At 45.9% G+C, this 19,076-nt stretch overlaps 2 protein-coding genes across 3 annotated transcripts in view; one reads left to right on the forward strand and one right to left on the reverse strand.

Moving 5' to 3' along the window:
* Positions 1-10,092, forward strand: part of ITIH5 (inter-alpha-trypsin inhibitor heavy chain 5) — a 49,243-nt gene extending 39,151 nt beyond the window's left edge. For both annotated transcript variants that reach the window (XM_054292406.1, XM_054292405.1), the window contains exons 10-14: positions 2,653-3,206; positions 3,578-3,628; positions 4,665-4,781; positions 6,064-6,441; positions 7,439-10,092. In XM_054292406.1, coding sequence (XP_054148381.1) covers positions 2,653-3,206; positions 3,578-3,628; positions 4,665-4,781; positions 6,064-6,441; positions 7,439-7,737 — 1,399 coding nt within the window. In that variant the 3' untranslated portion in view covers positions 7,738-10,092. The remainder of the gene's footprint in view (positions 1-2,652; positions 3,207-3,577; positions 3,629-4,664; positions 4,782-6,063; positions 6,442-7,438) is intronic.
* A 2,467-nt stretch (positions 10,093-12,559) lies between these two features.
* LOC128947918 (store-operated calcium entry regulator STIMATE-like) overlaps positions 12,560-19,076 on the reverse strand; it is a 36,768-nt gene continuing 30,251 nt past the window's right edge. Inside the window, exon 8 of the mRNA XM_054292442.1 lies at positions 12,560-12,952. Coding sequence (XP_054148417.1) covers positions 12,839-12,952 — 114 coding nt within the window. The 3' untranslated portion in view covers positions 12,560-12,838. The remainder of the gene's footprint in view (positions 12,953-19,076) is intronic.

Consider the following 19,076-nt stretch of genomic DNA (forward strand, 5'->3'; position numbering starts at 1 on the left):
AGAAATTGGAGTTTCCCTGAGGCTCAGCTCTGGTTGGGAGAGGCAGAGGATGATTGGATACTTTGAATGGCTACCCAAAAATTCCCTTTTTCTTAGCAGACCCCCTGAGATGTACTGGAGCTCCCAGCCCCTCAGAACAAGGCATTTGTTTCCCTAATTCAGATCATTGTTTTGGACATGTAAACCCACTGAGCTGGGGGGCACAGCTGAAGTCCCAACTCCTCACAGGGAGATGGTAGGAGGAGAGGATGCATTTCATACATCAAATCAACAACATAAACAGCATGGAGGGGATCAGGAATGAAGATTCCAATTTGGAGCAAAAAAAATGATTTCTTTATTTTTTGAAAATTATAACGTTTTGCCCGAGATCAAAAATATTTGACTTAGAAAAACACACTAAGATCATTCCTGGGATAACCATTATAGTCATTAATTTCCTCATTCTTTGTGACCATTCATTTCCATTATTTTTTGTAACCCAAACTCCTCATAAATTTCCTGAAATCCTCATGCTTCAGTAGGACCAGAGATTGTGTTCTTCTTCTGTGATAAGGGAGATGTAATCCAAGGGTAAGTACCAGTTCCTGGTAAGGAGCAGCAGAAAGATGTGTGACCACATCTCTGACCAAAATGTTTAGCAATGTGTCAGTGTTTCCAAATAAAAACATTTGGCTTTCACTCCCAAAATGTTTTAACCACAGAAACCAAAAAAAGATAGTTATTGAGTTACCTCTCTCCTGGCTCATGCTTAACTCTGGAGCAAGAAATCCAAGCACTTTCCACCAGGGCTTTGCCTTCTGTGGCAAACCGGTAATACATGGACAAGAATTCCTTTGAAATGAAATTCTATAGATCCATCTGTCACTCCACCCATGTAATTTCCTCCCCAGGACATGTATTTTGGATAGCAAGTGGCATTCCCTGGCAGAGAGAGGATGTTCTGATGGATTGGGCTGCAGGAGCCCAGTGCTGCAAGTGCTTGTTCAAACGCCTCTCTCTGATGAACAGCTCCCTGTTTATCAAGCTCAGTCATGGCAAACCCATTTGGCACCTGGTGCCAAATTTATACAGAAAAGCACAATCACTGCTGGAGGCCAATTCAAACCTCAGTTGGAGGGAAAACCTAAATGGGTGCCAATTTAATTTTTTTTTAATGCTCAGCGGGTTGTATTTTTATACAGATACTTCCTTGAATTGTACTCTAAGAGAGCTTGTGTATCTCCACCATTTGTTACAACTCAGAAGTTAATTTACAGAGAGTCCTCAAGTTTAATTTAGTCATGTTTTTAAATCTGGTGAGGTCTCTGAATGAAAGACAATGAGTGCTCAGACAGACTTTAAAAGAAAGTCAACCAATTCAGGCTTTGGGTTCCCTTGGAGGGAGAATAAAGCAGAAAGTGTGACTTTAGCTTCCAGACAGTCTGTTTAACCAGATGTGTCAAATAAATGCAGCTTGAACTAGAAAAAGGGCTGAGGCCAATTCTTTGTTTATTTACCAAATTAAACTCAAATGACTTGCCAAGAGATGAGCAGTTTGGCATCTGAATGGGAAATGTGGTATTCTTGGAGCCGCTTGGGAGGAACCTTCAAAAGCACATTGCTGTAGGGAAAACACAGTACTGTAAACTTGGGCTTTGAGCCTTGGGAAGGTTTTCTTGGCTGTCTGGTGCGAGGTGTTCTCTCAAGTGTGGTTGGTCACGTTAACAAGGCATTAAAGGGTTAACCTCCCTGGTTCCAGGAAAGCCATGCCTTGTTCCAACAGAAAATCAGGAAGTGAGTTCTCTTGTGCCAGTTCTCTTGTGCTCTCTCTTAGCAGCTAGAATTTCTCCATTCCTTGGAAATATCCTCATTTATCCACAATTCCATAACAGGCTCAAATGCAGGGGGGCATGGTGAGATTCCTTCTTGATTTTCTTTCTCTGTTGGCCCTCATAAAACTGTATTCCTGCCTGTCCTACACTGACCAACCCAATCTAGGGGTCTTTCAGAGATTCAGGAGCTCTGGTTTGGAATCTCTTCAGCTTTGGTGTACTTAAGATTTTGGCCTTACAGTTTCTGGCTCTGGGATACCATGTGTAACACCACTAGAAACCTGTGGGTTACAGCATCTTGTCTAAGTACATTTTTAAATAACTGGAGTGCTTCTGTGAATCTTGGAAGCCAATAATTCACTTTTAAGTGGTCACAAATATCTCCTTGCAGAGATCTGGAACCACAGTGGAAGGGAGGTGCCTGCCAGGCCATGCTGGGATGGTTCTGAACATACTTAAGAGACTCTGTTTAGATGCCTAAGGAACAGGTATCTAAACATCTAAAATCTAAATGAGGCAGAGAATAACTTTGGTTGCAGGAGCTCTGGAGATCCTGTAATTCAACCTCCTGCTCTGAGAAGAGCTAACTTCAACTTTAGGTGAGGGTTCTCAGGGCTTTGTCCACTCAGGTTTTGAAAAGCCCTAAGGGCAGAGATCCCCCCACCCTGTTTTTCTAGGCCAAGTTAGAGTGGACATGGCAGTTAAATTTGGTTTCTGATGGCTCAAACTGCCCTGAATGACTTAGGAGCCATTTTAGATAACCTGTGTCCTTGTCGGTGTACCAGTGCAAGAGTGTGCTCACACAGTGCTAACAGTGAAAAATGTGTCTTGCTTTAAGGTTCTATGATGAAATAGGAACTCCCCTTCTCTCTGACATCCGTGTTGATTACCCTGAAGATGATGTGGAGCAGGTCACCCAGAACTTCTTCCCCAACTACTTCAATGGCTCGGAAATTATCATTGCTGGCAAACTCATCAACCGCACCTCGGACAAGCTCCACGTGGAGGTGACTGCCAGCAATTCCAAGAAGTACATCCTGCTCAAAACAGATGTGGCTATTGACCTGCCCAGCAGAAATGACATCAGGGGTGTCCCCGGCCTGGAGGATGGCAAAGGTGACAATAACTACATTGAGAGGGCCTGGAGTTACCTCACCATCAAGGAACTGCTCAACTCGCGGCTGAAGAGTGATGACATTCAGGAGAAGGACAAATTGATGGAGAAAGCCAAGTCCATGGCCCTGGCTTACAATTTCGTTACCCCCTTCACTGTTCTGAAGATGAAAGAGGCTGGACTCCACTCAGAGCCACCTCAGGAGGAGTTTATCAACCCTTCCACTGATGGCATCGGGGAAAAGGTGCAGAGCCTGCAGGGGCACAAGGCCCCACCAGGTATGAGACAAGAATCACCTTGTTCTGGTAAAAAAATCATCTTTCTGGGCAATGCCTCATGGCTGACTTTGGCACAGGGGTGATCTAGACAGTGAACTGAGGGGTAAAGCTGAGATTTTCATGCTAATTTTGCTAATTGTGGGCTGGGTAGCCTTTAGCAAAACTTTTAGGCCCCTCACTCACCCCCTTGAAGCATTTACTGCTCTGGAGAAACTATTGGAGAAAAATTGGCATTCTACATGAAACTTAAAGTGGCTGCAAGAATATATATCCCATAATCTCTCTGAATAATATTTGGGGAACATTTTTAAAATATGTCTCTTTCTCCTGCTCAGTTAGTAATTGTAACAGTCTTCCTTCCCCTCTTCTAGGTGTACGCAGAGGGAAAGATAAACAGAGGATTAAAATCTCCAAAACTTCAGGTCAGTGCCTGCTTTCATGCCTCTCATAATGCAAAATAATGGTGACTGATTTATGGAAGCCTCAGATGCATATCACTGTGGTATAATCATCCAAATGGTTACAAAATTCTGTTTGTCAGAGCTACAGAGCAGGGAGGAAAATGAAAACAAATCCAAAATACAGAAAGGATCAGTAGTGAGAAGGCAGATGATCTACAACAGTTAATCCTCATATTTGAGACTTCTGCAGGTTAGGGGAGAACAGAAACACATTCCCTCTGTACTAGAAATAGTGGAAAACCCTTTTAAAAATAATAATGCTGAAATATAAAAAAGTTGTTGACAATAGAAAAAGGAGAAAGTTTTGTAGTATTTTACAATTTTCCTGTTTGTCTTGCACCTTTACTTAACTTTACATGCATTAAACACTGAAGAATAAGTCCAGATCAAGAACTCTGACTTGAATTTCTCTTGATAGGGTCAATTTTACTTTAGAAAATAGCATTTTTGGCGAGCCTTCTTAATGGCAGCTGTCTGATAGTTGGTGGTAGGTCAAGGATTGTTGAAAAATTAGGATTATGGGATCAACAGCTGTTGTTGACTGCTCCAATATGATGCTGAGGGCCAGGAGGGGTCACTGCGAGGTGGAGCCATGCAGCAGCCCTTGGTCAGAGAGTGCATTTCTGTGTGGGGATATAGCTTGCCAAAAAAAAAGTAGAAGAGTTCAAAACATCTACATGATAATTCCCATAAATCACAAAAATTAGATTCCGGAAAGAAAATATCCTGATTTTCATCTAGAACTGTTTTGGGTTTTGAGTTGTCATTGAAAACCCAACCTCATCTGTGAGAAAAACAAAACAATCTTTGCGAAAAACCAAGCAAAACTTGGCATTTCCTGGCAAACTCCATCTGACCCTCTAAAAACAACAAACCAGAAGGACTTAGAAAAAAACAGGGACAAACACACTTTAAACAGCAGCTTTGTTGTAATCTGTTAGGCATTGGAGTTTTGTGTGGGTTTCTCACATTTGTCTCTTTTTCCATGTCTTCTCAGCGGATGGGGACCCTCACTTCGTCATTGATTTTCCCTCCAGCAAGTTCTCTGTCTGCTTCAATATTGATGGAGAACCAGGGGACATTCTCAGGCTGGTCTCTGATCACAAGGAATCTGGTGAGCAGCCAAGTCAAGCAGTTTCTTGTGGAGGAAAATCAAAGTGTAAGGCCAAGCCTTGCAGCAGACCAAGCACCGAGGTGCCTCAGGCAAGAAATTGATAGGAAATTAGAAAAAGTTTCTTCTGTGGTTCAACTTCACCCAGTTACAAAGTCACAGCTTGCAGATAGAAGGTTTGGACTCAACAAAATTGCTCTGCTGTGGGAATTTCCCTCTTTACTCACAGTACTGTTTGGTTTAGGACAGAGCAAAGTGCCCAAGCACCACGGCTCTTTTAGTAAAGAAATCACCAAACCGGCTGGAGAGTCATGACAGTCTTGAGAAAACCCACATGATTCAGGATCTGCTTTACCCAAGCCAACCTGAGCCAAAGCATGGTCTGATCCCATCTGGAATTCTAAGCAGGGCAGCTAATAAGCAGATTATGTCCTGGGAGAGAAAGGGGTGTCAAAAACAGAGACAATTCACAGGCTTGTTTTACAAAACCCCACAATAAATTTGTATGATTCTGTTCTGTGTGGCAGTGGTCTAACCCCCATATTTCTGTGTTCATGTGTGCCTTAAAAATACAAAATACAGCTCCAGGCAATGTTTCCCTTCAACTTCTTTCACAGACTGTGCCACGGCTTGAATGATTTTGTGGCGCAAATGCAGAATGAGCTTGAGGAAAACAGACTCTGTAGCACTAGAACCTTGAATCTTTGAAGACAGAAATGAGAGATCCCATCAGGAATAATGGGATATGGAGAAATTTAATCTCAGTGTTAATGGCTTGGGTTTAGCCTTGGTTAACAACAAGCCTCCTCCTTAATTGTCAGTGTTCAGAGGCTTGTGGGAAGTGAGTCACTGTCTTATGGACAATAGGTCGCAACAAATATTAAAATGACTGGGAAACTTACTTTTAGGCTTTAATTGACTCATTGGAATCTGCACCCTGGAATACTCAAAAGTGGTTCTTTTTGTGGCACTGTGTACACTGTGATTAATGGGACTGGGGGCACCTGCCTGCAGAGAAGGCCAGTATTTCTCAGCTTGGGTAAATTTATGTGCTCTGTATGAGGTCACAATTCCATAACAGACTGATTATACTCGTTTGAAGGCTGGTAAGTGAAATAATTGAGCATGAGGTGGCGAGCCTGCATGTCCTCAGTCCCAAGGCTTGTGTCATTGAGACAATAGACCTGTTCCTGCTGGGCCCCTTCCAGCTCAGACTGTTCTGTGGCCCTGTGATCCTGGGTTCCAGCTTTCACTTAGAACAATTTTTTGATTGTTTTCCTGCAAGGTGTAACTGTGAACGGACAGTTAATCGGAGCTCCCGCACCGCCCAACGGCCACAAGAAGCACCGGACTTACTTCAGCACCATCACCATCCTCAGCAACAAGCCAGAGAGGTCTTACCTGGAGATCACACCCAAGAGGGTCATCCTGGATGATGGGGAGAGGCTTGTCCTGTCCTGTGGCCGGAGTGCTGTGGTGAGGAGCAGGAGCCTGGAGGTGTCCATCTCTGCCTTCTCCAACATCACCGTGACCATCCGGGACTCCATCAGCTTCGTCATCCTCATCCACCACTACAAGAAGCCAGCCCCATACCAGAGGAATCACCTGGGGTTCTACATCTCCAACAGTAAAGGCCTCTCTTCTGACTCCCACGGGCTACTGGGTAGGTGGCAGGTTCTCAGGTTCAGAGCTGTAAATCAGACAAAAATGGTGTTTCTGAGCAGAGACAGGAGGGAAAGAGCAAGGCAGGTGGGGATTAAGTTCCCAGGTGAGACTTTCACATCCTCTCTCAAACAACTTCTCTCTTTCTAGTACCTCCAGCTCCTCTGCTGTCTTTCCCTGTAGGAGCTATCTCTCCCTATCCCAGATGTGTCTGGTTTTCACATTTCCACTATTTTAATGATTGTTCAGTACAGTTCCTATTAGAATACATGTGCTTGATGCTCCCAAGTACAGACAGAAACCAAATCTTCCCCAAGAAATTTTTGTTGCCCCTTTTTTTCAAATGTGAAATGAAAGAAGAGTCACCCTTAACTTTTGAAGGAATTAGGCTTTAGATCACCAGATGGTTGTGTCCTTTCAGCCAACAAGCAGTATTGATGTTTTTGGTCATGTACAGTGCAGAACTCTAAAACTTCTGCCATAGTTTCTGTGCCACTCAGACATCCCCAGGTGAAGGAGGAGAAGGTCCCTTAGGAGTGGGGTTTTGGACTCAGGCCACTCTCACAAACTTCTAAATCCACACTTAGGTTTGGCCTAGAAGGACTTTCTCCCAAGAAGGCAAGGGAAGAGAATTTGAATCTTCAGGCCTAGGACTTTTTGCTTGCTGATGGACATTGTGTGGGTTATTTACCTCTAGTAACCATGTCCCACAGAAGGGAGCTTACTACTGACAGCTAAAAAACCTCTTTAGCTCTTTAGTGACTCATGGAAAAAAAATAAATAGGGTTTTATTCTAACCTCTGTGTTTGTGGGATTTAGAAATGAATCACAGGAACAAGACTCATCCTGCTCTTGCAGAGGAGATCCGTAGGCTGAGAATCCTCAAATGCATCCTACCAAAAAAAACCCCAAAAAACAAACAAACCACCAAACCACAACAATTTATAAACAGGCACAAATCAGCCAGTCATGGACTCTTATTCTATCTTGCCTTGCAGGTCAGTTCTTGAGCCATGAAGTTAAACTTCTCCAGGAATCCCTGAACACGAGTCATCGGGAGGTCGGGCAGAACCAAACAGAGGCGTTGAAGGCAAACCCTACAAACACCCTGAAGGTGAAGGGGAGGCTGGTTCCCGTGGTGTGGAAGCAGAGGAGGATCTACAATGGGCAGCAGGAGGTCGAGTGCTGGTTTGCCAAAAACAACGCGGACAAACTGATCGATGGGAGCTACCAGGACTATTTGGCTTCTCATCCCTTCGACACAGGGACCAGCTTTGGGACAATCAACAGCTTTTAAAACTGGTCACAGCAATGCATTGCAGCAGCATGTGGGATAGCAGGTCCCTTCTGAAGCCTGTTCTAGGCAGCTTATGAGTGTTTCCTTATCTTTTGGTGCCAAAGAAACCAAGGATTTTGTCCTTGGAAATCAGTTGTTGCTCTCTCATGCTAAATGAACGCTCATCAAATTCCTGAAGAAAAAGAAGGCTGGGGGAAAGGACGTGGTTAAAGGCATGATTGATGCTCTCTCAGTGGGAAGGGAGGGAGAAATGACCCAGTGAACAGTGCAGAGGCTGCTGGCCTTAAAATAAACCCATGCAGGGATCTGTGCAAAGCCCCCTGGGGCTGGTGAGTCGCCCCATGAAAGGCAGATCATACAGAACAGTGCCTGTTGAGGTGGTAGGCTTTGCAAAGAAGTGACTTGGAGCACCTGCTCCAACCTTGGTCCATGGGGAAAGGAGAGAAAGACAAAAAGAGAGAGGAGAGGTGGGTGGATATTCATCTGCAATGACCCATTAGCATCAAACAAAATCAAAACCTTAAATCAACAGGTCACAGGAGGGTATTGCTTTCCTGGTTAGTGGGATGAGGTCTGGATTTGCCACTAAATATGACCTTCCCTGAATCACTACATACCCTTAAAACAGTGGTGAAAACCTCGATGGGGTTTTTTGCAGTCTTGGTGCACAGGCTGTGTGCTTAAAAAGCACCTCTGGTCCTCAGCAGCAACAGCAATGGTGCAGGCTCCCATTCCATGGAGCAGTTAATTCGGCATAATTCAATTTAAATAACATTGCAGGGTTGGTGATTTCTTGAGTCTTGATTCCCTCAGGAGGAAACAAAGTTCCACTGTGATCTGCCATGTCCTTGAGCATCACACCCCTCCTGCTCAGCAAAGGCTAAAACTTCCTAAGGGATGACAACTCAGCACCCACAACAGCTTGTGAGCCTACAAAGCAGCCTCCTGAATTTCTACTAGACGACTCTAGCTGCTTTTGTAATCAGGGAGGAAGTCTTTATTTATTCCACATTGTCAAAAAATTTTCATCCCAATTTCCCCTGGCTTCTTCTCCTTCCTTACCCTGCAGGAATTTGTGCGCAGCAGGAATTTGGCAGCAGGAGGTTACAGAAGGGTCTGCCAGCCACCCCCACTGCAGGTGGTGCTCCAAACCCAAAACTGCAAGGCTGTGCTGTGTTTTAAAGTGAGGCATCACTGAGCAATGCTGCAGATCAGCCACGGGGGAGTTTTAGCAAAGAGCTTGTCCAAAGGGGACTTGACAACCACAAAGACATTTTCATGGCAAGGCCAAACTGAGCTCATGAACACGCTGCCTTTCCAGAATTGAAAAGGAGGGAGGCTGGGTGTGGAAGCATCTCCAGGAATTAAATGACATCCATGTGTTAGGAGAAAACAGTTGCCAGGGACCCACAGAAATAGGTTCAATCTTGACTGATTTTTATTTTTTTTTTTCCATATTTAACAATTAAATCATATTGTTGCTGTTGGAGCTCCAGCTGCTGGGGGTGGGGTGGTGATTTTCCAGTTGCTTGATCAGCTCGTTAGTGCTGCGAGCACCGTGGCAGCAGAGCAGGTGGCAAGCATGGTTTCTTGACTCACACCATGTGCTGCCTGCAAACAGCCAAAAGCAACCAGCAAGACTGAACTGCACTCTGGAAGATCCTTACAGAGAGCTCAGCTAGCACAAAACTCCTGCCAAGGCTCGTACTTTGGAACAGAACATAAAGAAGAAACTACTGCTTTGGGCCCTGCTATCTTGAGAAATAGCTCTCCTGCGAGGGAGAGCTGAAGACAAGACCTTCAGCACAGTCCTGAGTGTGGAATAATAACACTAAATAATAGTAATAATAAGGTTTAATGCTCTGCAGTTTGCTTGTGGGCCAGGAAGAGATGAGGAAGAACAGCTGTGAAGCTGACTCCTCTGCCCAAGAAGAGGAGGAAATCACCCAGGACCACACCCAAACAACCTCCCGTTTCACTGGCATGGAGAAAACAGGAAAATGACAGGGGATCTCTGGACACCCCAGGGTTTGGCAGGTGTCTCCATGCTGTCCTTACTGAAACCTCCCCTCTCCTCCCACATTGTGCTGTCCACGTGTATTGCTAAGGGGAGGGATGGCTCAGGCTCTCCCTCCTCTCCTCTGTATATAGATATGTATATAATTTATATAAACACACACCTACTGCTGATAATTCATCATTGCTCCTCTTTTCTCCTCCTCCAGCCAAGGAAACACATTTCTTTCAGGGCCTGAAGGTAACAAGGATCAAGCCCGATGAAGCACCTGGAGCAATATACTCAAGGTCTCCTGAAGGCTCCAGTTATCCATTTCACAATAAATATTTTACAGTGAACACTGCAGTGAAGCTTTCATTTGGCAAAGATAAAAAACAAGCTTTGGAGCTAAGGTTGTGTGTGGTTTATGCTGCTGGACAGGCTCATGTTACCAGGTGACTGAAGGGGCCACTCACCAGTTAACAATAAGTTGGGAATAAGTAATTTCAGTGGAAAGTTAAAGGTCACTGATGTTGTTTAGTCTCTATACACTTGTTAGGAGGCAAGAACAGACCCATGGCTTCTACTCCCACATTGAAATGAGAGTTTAACCACAGACTTTAAATACAGTAGGACAGGACATGGGAAAACAGTTTGTGCTCCTGCTGCCCCAAGAGCAAAGACTATGGACTGTAAATTCCAATTTTTCTCAGCTCTGAAGTGGGCATCACAGCACTTCCCTCTCTCATATGGGGAGGAATATGAGAATATTGAGAATATTAGGGGGAATATGTTCAGGCTTGGTCCTCACAGCCCTTGATGCTGTCCCAGAGAGCTCCCAGACCTCTGTGCAGTCATTGCAGTCAAGTTGCATTTGTTCCCATCTCCAAGAGTGTCACAGAGCACTTGGATTCACAGGGATGTGCCCAGTGATTGCACATTGCTCAGACAGCTCAGGAATGAGGCTGAGCACTCACTCTGGAGTGCAATGGAAACAATTGCATGGATTGCATGGCACCATTTCAGAGATGGGAACAGGGCTGCTGGGGCAGCACTGGCTTCACAAGGATTGGGGGGGAGAACCTTCCCCCACATTTTACTTCTCCTGCTATTGCCAATTGTGAACCTTCTCAGCCTAAACTAAGAGCTGAAATGAAGATCATGTCCCTCACAGTCCAGTTTAGGACAAGGACATTGCATTGTCCAAATTTGCACTCTCCACCCACTGCAGCATTGCACTGTGCAGCCCCATAGCAAAAGCAAAACTCCAAAATACCAGTGTTGCTCAAACATGGGAGCAAGTTTTCAATAAGGAAGCTGTTTTCATCTATTTCCAGTCAAAACCTTGCATAGCACAGGAGTTATTCCACCCCTTACCAGTGCAGAACCCCCCAGACAAGCAGAAGTTGTGCTCTGAAACCAACTGCACTGAGCAATATAAATAATCCATTCAGAGAGCTGTGTGCCATGTGTTCCAAAAGCTTTTGATGTGCCAGCAGAAGTAGGATTTTGACCCTTCATTAAGGAAGAAAAACAAAAAAAAAAGACTTAATTTCCAGAAAAACAGTTTAAAGCTGCACAGCTGCAAGTGTAGCCAAGCGTGTCTCGCTCACTGAGGGGCATCCCAGACTTTGATTTGCATCTAAGGCTTCAAACCACTTTGAAGTCAGGAGAAAAACAACAAACCAAACCCCAGAAAAACCCCCCACCAAATATCTTCTCATGCTCCGAGCTCAGCCGTCACATCTAAATCCATCCAAGTTAGAAAATCCAAATCCCTTAATTTTCACTCCTTAACAAGGGCTGTTTTCTTGGGGAAAATACAAGGGAAAAAGGAAAAATAAAAGAACATTCCCACCCATCACTTAAGGGGAGTTGTGTTGCAAGAAGCAAAGGCTGTCTAAGGCTCCATGAGGGATCCTGGATCCCTGCTCCAAGGATTATCCCCCCATTTGGGCTCTGGCTGGGTCTCTGCACAGCTGTGTCTGCATCCAGCCTGGGAGTGGGCTGGTGCAGCTGCTCTGTGCTCCCTCTCTCCCCAGGACAGCTGCAAAGTGTTTTGCATTTTTGTGTTTATGGACAAATACAGAGGAAGGCAAACAGGGCAAGGCCCTGCACTGCACACTTGGAGCAGAAAGTGCCAGCCCTGGGGTGAGCCAGGGGCAGCAGCACCACCCCAGGTCCTTCCTTACCCCAAAACAGGGCTGGCTAATGGGGCTGCAGACACAGCTTGAATCAGATCCTGCAGACATTCCAGCTGTTTATTTTAAACTGAGTAAAAGGGGAGCTGTCAGCTTCCAGTAAACACTCCCTTGTAAGGTGCTGACTGGGATCTATCTCTGAGTCTGCTCTGGAGCCCAGCACAGGCTGCAGCATCAGAGCTTTACACTGAAGCAGCTCCTGCAACCCAAACCAACCTCTGTGGCTCAAGCTCTTCATCTTTAGGTTTACCAGACCAGCCCTGCTGCAGAAACACAATCTCACCTGTCAGAAAAGATCTCAATAGCTCCCTTTCTCCCCTTCCTCCCTTTCACAGCACTGGGGTTGTGCAGAGCATTAAGCACATGAAGGCATTTAATCTATGAAGCAATTTTAGCTCAAAGATTTATTGGATTCCTTATAAAACAGTAAAAAGAATCAGATCCACTGCGACAAGCTTCCCAATTCAAGACATTTAAATACATATTGCAAACCAATTCTTTTGAGCATTGTGCATATAAAAGTGTCACAGTTCAGGTACTACAGAATAGAGCTTTTTTTTTTCTTTCTTTTTCTATTAAAAAACCAGACAATATTTTCATTTCAGTCTCTAGCCCTGACAAAAGGAAAAAAGTCACACCCAGTTGTCCAGCCAGGGAAAATCCATCCCTGTATCCCCAACCTCAACGTGCCTGCGTGTGGGGGAAACAGGTAAAGCAGATACTGCTCAAGCCTGTCCAGGATGCACAGACAGCATCCACAATTGCAGGATAAATCCAAGATGAGGCAGGCAAAAGGATCTCTGCAGATCCACAAGGGACACCCATTTTTCCCCACCCTGCCCTTCCTTGGCCAGCTCAAGGATCACAGTGCTGCTCCTTCCTCCACTCCCTTGTCCTGCTGCTGTCAGATGACCACTTGGTAGCTGGGCTGCTTCATCTTCTGGCTGGTTCCCCAGAGCCCTGGAATGTCCTGGTCGCTTTCAGACTGATCAAAATCCATGTCTGGAGAGAGCAATACCTGAAAAGGAGAACAGACAGATGGAATCAAAGGCCTCAGAGCTTCTCAATTCTGCTTGCTGAATGAGTCAAACATTCCTACAGAGGGGTCTGCTGCCAGATACAATCCTCTCTGGTGTGGTGGTGTTTGCAGGGGTCCCAGGATGAGGGAAGAGACCAGAATGTTGACTCCATGTTTCAGAAGGCCGATTTATTATTTTATGATATATATTACATTAAAACTATACTAAAAGAATAGAAGAAAAGATTTCATCAGAAGGCTAGCTAAGAATAGAAAAAGAACGAATGATAACAAAAGCTTGTGTCTCAGACAGAGTCCGAGCCAGCTGACTGTGATTGGCCATTAATTAGAAACAACCCCATGAGACCAACCACAGATGCACCTGTTGCATTCCACAGCAGCAGATAACCATTGTTTACATTTTGCTCCTGAGGTCTCTCAGCTTCTCAGGAGGAAAAATCCCAAGGAAAGGATTTTTCATAAAATATCATGGCTACACTCCGGCACATGGGTAAGGCCTCAAAGTCATCTAGATCATCTCTCCAACAACAGCCAAAGAGATTTGGGCACAGGCACCACAACCATCTGGTGTCCCAGCCCCTTCATTGAGAGCAGAACAGGCAGCTGAAGGCTCTGATCCCATGGGACACAACTCACACATGGATGCCCAGGCCTGGCTGAGGCCTCAGTGGAGATGTACAAAAACGAGGCCACACATTTTGGGAACAGCTGTACCTCATGTAGACCTTTTCCCAGGCCCCCAGCACCTTGTCACCTCCACAGCTCAGCCAGAAGGGCAAGCAGGGCTGCAGGCTCAGCCATGGAGTCAGCTCAGGAGGGGTGGCCTAACCCGGCAGCCCCTCATTTCCACTTAGCACAGCTCCTGGGCGCCAAAGCACAGCACTGACACCTCTCACTGGTGTTTGAGGCCAAAATCCACATTTTTTATCTTGCTGGAAGACCCAAAGGATCCCTACACCCTCAACAGTTAACTCTACACCATGGGCTGCTCTGAACTGGCTGCCATCAGCCTGGAGCATTTGCAAGGTGCAGACAGAGCCACGTGTGGGCAGCCACATCCTCTGTTAGAGGAAAAAGGCTGGATTTTATCAAGGAGATGGCTGGCATTGGGTTTCAGCAGAAGAGGTGAAACACAATTCTAGCCAGCCAGCAATGTGCACGGATAATATTCATGGCTGGACAGGTTGGAATCACTGAATCCTCAAGGTTGGAAAAGACCTCCAGGCTGAGTCCCACCATTAACTCAGTACTGCCAGTCTCACCAGTAAACCTGAATGTCCCTGAGCACCACATCTACATGTTTCTTCAACACTTCTATGGGATGGTGATTCCACCATTTCTCTGGGCAGCCTGTGCCAGTGCCTGTCCACACTTTCAGTAAATAAATTTTCCTTAATATCCAATCTAACCCTCCTCTGGCACAACTTGGGGCTGTTCCCTTCTGTTCTTGTTACCTGGGAGAAGAGACCTGGCTACAACCTCCTTTCAGGCAGTTTTAGAGAGGAATAAGGTCACCCCTGAGCCTCCTTTTCTCCTGCATGCCCTCAGCTGCTCCTCATCAGACCAGGCTGTTTGCTGAACCCCATCCCATCCTCATCTCCTCAAACACCCACATTTCAGCAAGAGAAGCTGCACTGTCACCATGAAATCTCCCTGTGCCTGACTCAGCAGCCTTCCAGCTCCAAGACTCAAGTCCAGGGATGGATTTTCATGGACTTTGCTCACCCACAGACCGTTCCCAACAGAGCTCAGGATCCCTTGGGCAAAACCAGGAGCAGGGGGAATCACTCCTATCTGTATCTCCACACACAGCTGTGAATTAACAAGCCCTCCACTTGTCAGCACTCAGGCAGCACCACAGGGCCAGTCACCACAGCAACAAAAGCACCAAACAGGAAAAACAAAACTAACACAACTCCAGTGAGTCAGTGTGACTTCAAAGCAGCAGCGGAGCCGCAGGGGAAGATTTCTTACTCCCCACCCTCACGCACACCCCAGCCCCTCCATCCTCCTCCTCCTCACAGTCAGACACCCAAAGGACAGCAGCAGAGCGGATTAAGCTCTCTTGTTGTCCCCCTCATTGGTCTCAAGGAATTTTTGTTTGGTTCAGGACACACACTGGCACATTTCCATCTCTCTCACTCACGTGAAGATTTCCTCTGTTTATCACATTAATATTGTGATGCTGCTGGACCTGAAGAAATGTGTGTGTAATTACTCACAGGCAGCACTGTGAACTCACTGAGCTCTGACAGGCAGGTTGTGGGGCCTGTTGAATTGGTGATTTCAGCTGAAAACTCAAATCCCTTTGCAGCCAAGCAGGGATCTGTACTGGATCCAGTACAGGATTCTAGCCTGGTAGAAGTACTACCAGTACTAGATTCCAGCCTGGAACCATCCAGGCTGCCACCTGCCCACCACACACTGCACAGAATTCACAAAAGAGACCTTCAAGATCATCAAGTCCAAGCCATGCCCCAACACCTCAATTACAGGAAGCTACACCAGCAACAGTCCCCCAGAACCTTTCCACAATTCCCCAGGAAGCAGCACCATGAGAGAGCCCCTCATTGCCATGACAGACACAGGACACACCCTCAGGTATCATCTGCAAGCCCAGCTCCAGTTTGGGAGTTTTCAGAACAGCTTGGACAAGGCTCTGTCACTGTAGATGCCTCCAGGTCAGGATCACAGAGGGTTGGTGGCACAGCTGGGACCTGTGGCCATTCCTCAAGGCCCAGTGCCAAGAAAGAGCTGGAAAACAAGTCAGCCACTTCTGTATTTCCTCATAAACTTCCTTCTCTGCCCATGGTTTTCCATCCTGGGACAATGTGCTGCTGCCTCACTCAGCAGTCCTCAAACACCTCACATTCCACAGAGGGATTTGCCACCAGTCAAGAGGACTGTGAAGTGGAACAGTTTCCTTCTAGAAGCACCTCCATGTCCACCTCCATTTATCTTCCTGGCACCTGAGTTCACCATGAGTTTGAGCTAATTAAAAATAAAAAAAAAAATCAAAAATAAAATCTTTTCTCAGCAAAATCCAACTTGCTCTTGGACTTTTTAAGTGTTTCAATATAAGTAAGCAGCACTGTATCGGTGTCTATCAGCATCTTCATCTAATGAGTGCCAAAATACAGAGTTCCTTATGAAGGGAATTAGCACAGGTGCTGAACTCCATCCTGACCAAAGGCAGGCCCTCATGCAGTATATTAACTTTCCTTCCAGCCTCTGATTTCCCCTTAATTTTTCTCACAAGTACCACTGTTAGTGGACTTTTGCTTTAAGGATTGTCTCTAAAAATGTAATCCTTCAGGAAAGGAACAGAAACTCATCCACCTCCCTGGGGGAAAAAAAACACAACTGAAAAAAGATCAAATAAAACATTATTAAAACTGACTTGTTTTCCTGAGTGGAGGAAACAAAGAAATCATTGATAAGATCTAGAGTTCATGGGAGTTACAAGGGCAAGGGAAAAAAGCCTTGGGTGAAGGGCAGGACACATACAAAGCAAAAATAAGGGCCTTGCAGATGAAATAATTTCCCCAGGCTGAACAGCACTGGATGCAAACTGGCATTCAAGAGATCCTTTTCTATCAAACAAGAGGGGGAAAAAAATTACTCCATGAACATTTGCAAGGCAGGGCAGGCGACTGAAACAACACAAAGTTAAAGACTGATGTGGAAGGAAAGAAGGATGAAATTCTTCCAACCATAAGAGGGAGTTTGTCCCTTTCAGGGATTCACTGCAAAAGAAGTAGTAAAAGATCATCCTCTGGTTCACCAAAGGATGAGCCAGTTCCTGTGCCAGTGCCTGACCACCCTTTCAGTAAATAAATTTTCTTTAATATCTAATCTAAACCTCCTCTGATGCAACTTGGGGCCGTTCCCTTTAGTTCTCCTGGGAGAAGAGACTGATCCCCACCTGGCTACAATCCTCCTCCAGGAGGCTCCAATCCTTCTCCAGGAGGCTCCAATCCTTCTCCAGGAGGGTACAATCCTTCTCCAGGAGGGTCCAATCCTCCTCCAGGATTGCTGCTGCTGGGTTTCTTCTTGCTGCTCCACCAAGGAGCCAAGGACGGAGCTGAGCTCTCCTGCTGCCCTGGGGAAAGCACAGAGCGTGGGCCTCTAACAGGTTAACTCAGCCCACTCTATCTGTGCCCCTCCTTCTCCAAGCACAAGCTGCTGGTTCATGTGACAATACTGACACTGCCTTGGTGAGATAGGCAGAGGTTTGAAATTGAAGCCAGCAGTGAGTGGGAGCTGGTGGCGCCTGCAGCGAGACGGCCCCGATGAGCCCTGATAAACCTGGGGGACACACCAGCTCTGCTCAGCCCCTCTTCCTCCTGCCCTGGGCTGAAATTCCCCCACTTGAACAGGTGATTTAGCAGCAACAAGCCCAGCAAATGCTCATTTGCTGCTTCTGAGCCTAAATTCCAGTCAATGCAGCTGTAGGGCTCAGGCAGTCAAACACGATCTGTAGTTCACAGCTCAAGAGGCTGACACCTGAAGCAGGAGCTTAAGGCTATTCCTCAAGGCCCAGTGCCAAGAAAGAGTTGGAAAACAGGTCACCCACTTCTGTATTTCTTCCTAAACTTCCTTCTCTGCCCAAGATATTTGTTGGCCAGAGGCACAGGAACGTGTCTGAGCCTGAAGGAGGCAATCCCTGCAGAGTGCTGAGAGGAGAAACCAATCCCTTGGTACTGCAGGGATGGATCAGAGGGTTCAGCATGAACAGATGAGCTGCACATTGTTGAATGTTTGCTGAAGTCTGCAGCGAAAAGCAGTCAGGTCCTTGGAAGGTAAGAGAAACCTTTGACAGAAAGTGGCAGGTTGTGGGAATTGTTTCCACTGCTTGAAATCTCCTGCCTGTTGAGCTGCCAGAAGAGGATTTCTCAGTTACCCATTTCACAATAAATATTGTACAGTGAACACTGCAGTGAAGCTTTCATTCGGCAAAGATAAAAAACAAGCTTTGGAGCTAAGGCTGTGTGTGTTTTATGCTGCTGGACAGGCTCATGTTACCAGATGACTGAAAGGGCCACTCACCAGTTAACAACAAGTTGGGAATAAGTAATTTCAGTGGAAAATTAAAGGTCATTAATGTTCTTTAGTCTCTATACACTTGTTAGGAGGCAAGAACAAACCCTAGGCTTCTACACCCACATTGAAATGAGAGTTTAACCACAGACTTTAAATACAGTAGGACAAGACATGGGAAAACAGTTTGTGCTCCTGCTGCCCCAAGAGCAAAGGCAAGTCATGGACTGTAAATTCCAATTTTTTAATCTCTGAAGTGGGCATCACAGCACTTCCCTCTCTCACAAGGGGGGATATGTTGAGGCTTGATCCTCACAGCCCCTCATGCTGTCCCAGAGAGCTCCCAGACACCTGCAGTGTTCCAGTGGAGAGCACAAGAGCTGAGTTACTCCTTAGGAAAGAACTCAGAGAGCAACAGCTATTTCTGTTCACCCTGAATTCCTCAGCAGGAGCTCCTGCAGGAGCCAGGCTGGGATTGCCAGAAATTATCTTATCTTGGTGAGTCTCACCAGTGAGCTGCAGGATATCAGCAGATACACACAGAGCACACTGGAACCAGGCCTGGGTGCCAGGAGAAAGGAAGGGAATTCCTCCCAGGGACCAGGAGTGTGGACTCTGCCCAGAGGTGAGTGAGAAGCAGACACCACCCACCCAACAAACCACACATGATTAAGATGAACAAAGTCATCTCAAAGTCTGCTGGAACTGCAGCATTTCCTCCCCCACCATAACTTTCAACTGTCGGGCTCAGACTACACAAACACAGCCTCCTCCAGCTAAGGGACAATAATCTGGTTGAAAAAATACCAAAAATACAAAATACCAAATACCAAAATAGGATTCCCAGCTAAGCCTTCTCCTTTAAAAGGGATGCTAACAATTACAGAGAGGAAAGTAAGCTCTTCCCAGCCAAAATTAATTACAATTAAACACAGCAAAGCTCAGAGGGGCAGTTTTAGCCTGCACACACAGATCAGTGCAGAAGCCAGCTCATCCCCCCATCATTGTCATCATCCAGGGCAGTATTTCAGCAACATTGCAGTGTCTGTGACACTGCTCATGG

This window comes from Melozone crissalis, unplaced genomic scaffold (genome assembly GCF_028551555.1).
Source record: "Melozone crissalis strain CALT ecotype California unplaced genomic scaffold, PUWL_Pcris_2 ptg000110l_1, whole genome shotgun sequence".
In the NCBI taxonomy this organism is placed as follows: Eukaryota; Metazoa; Chordata; class Aves; order Passeriformes; family Passerellidae; genus Melozone; species Melozone crissalis.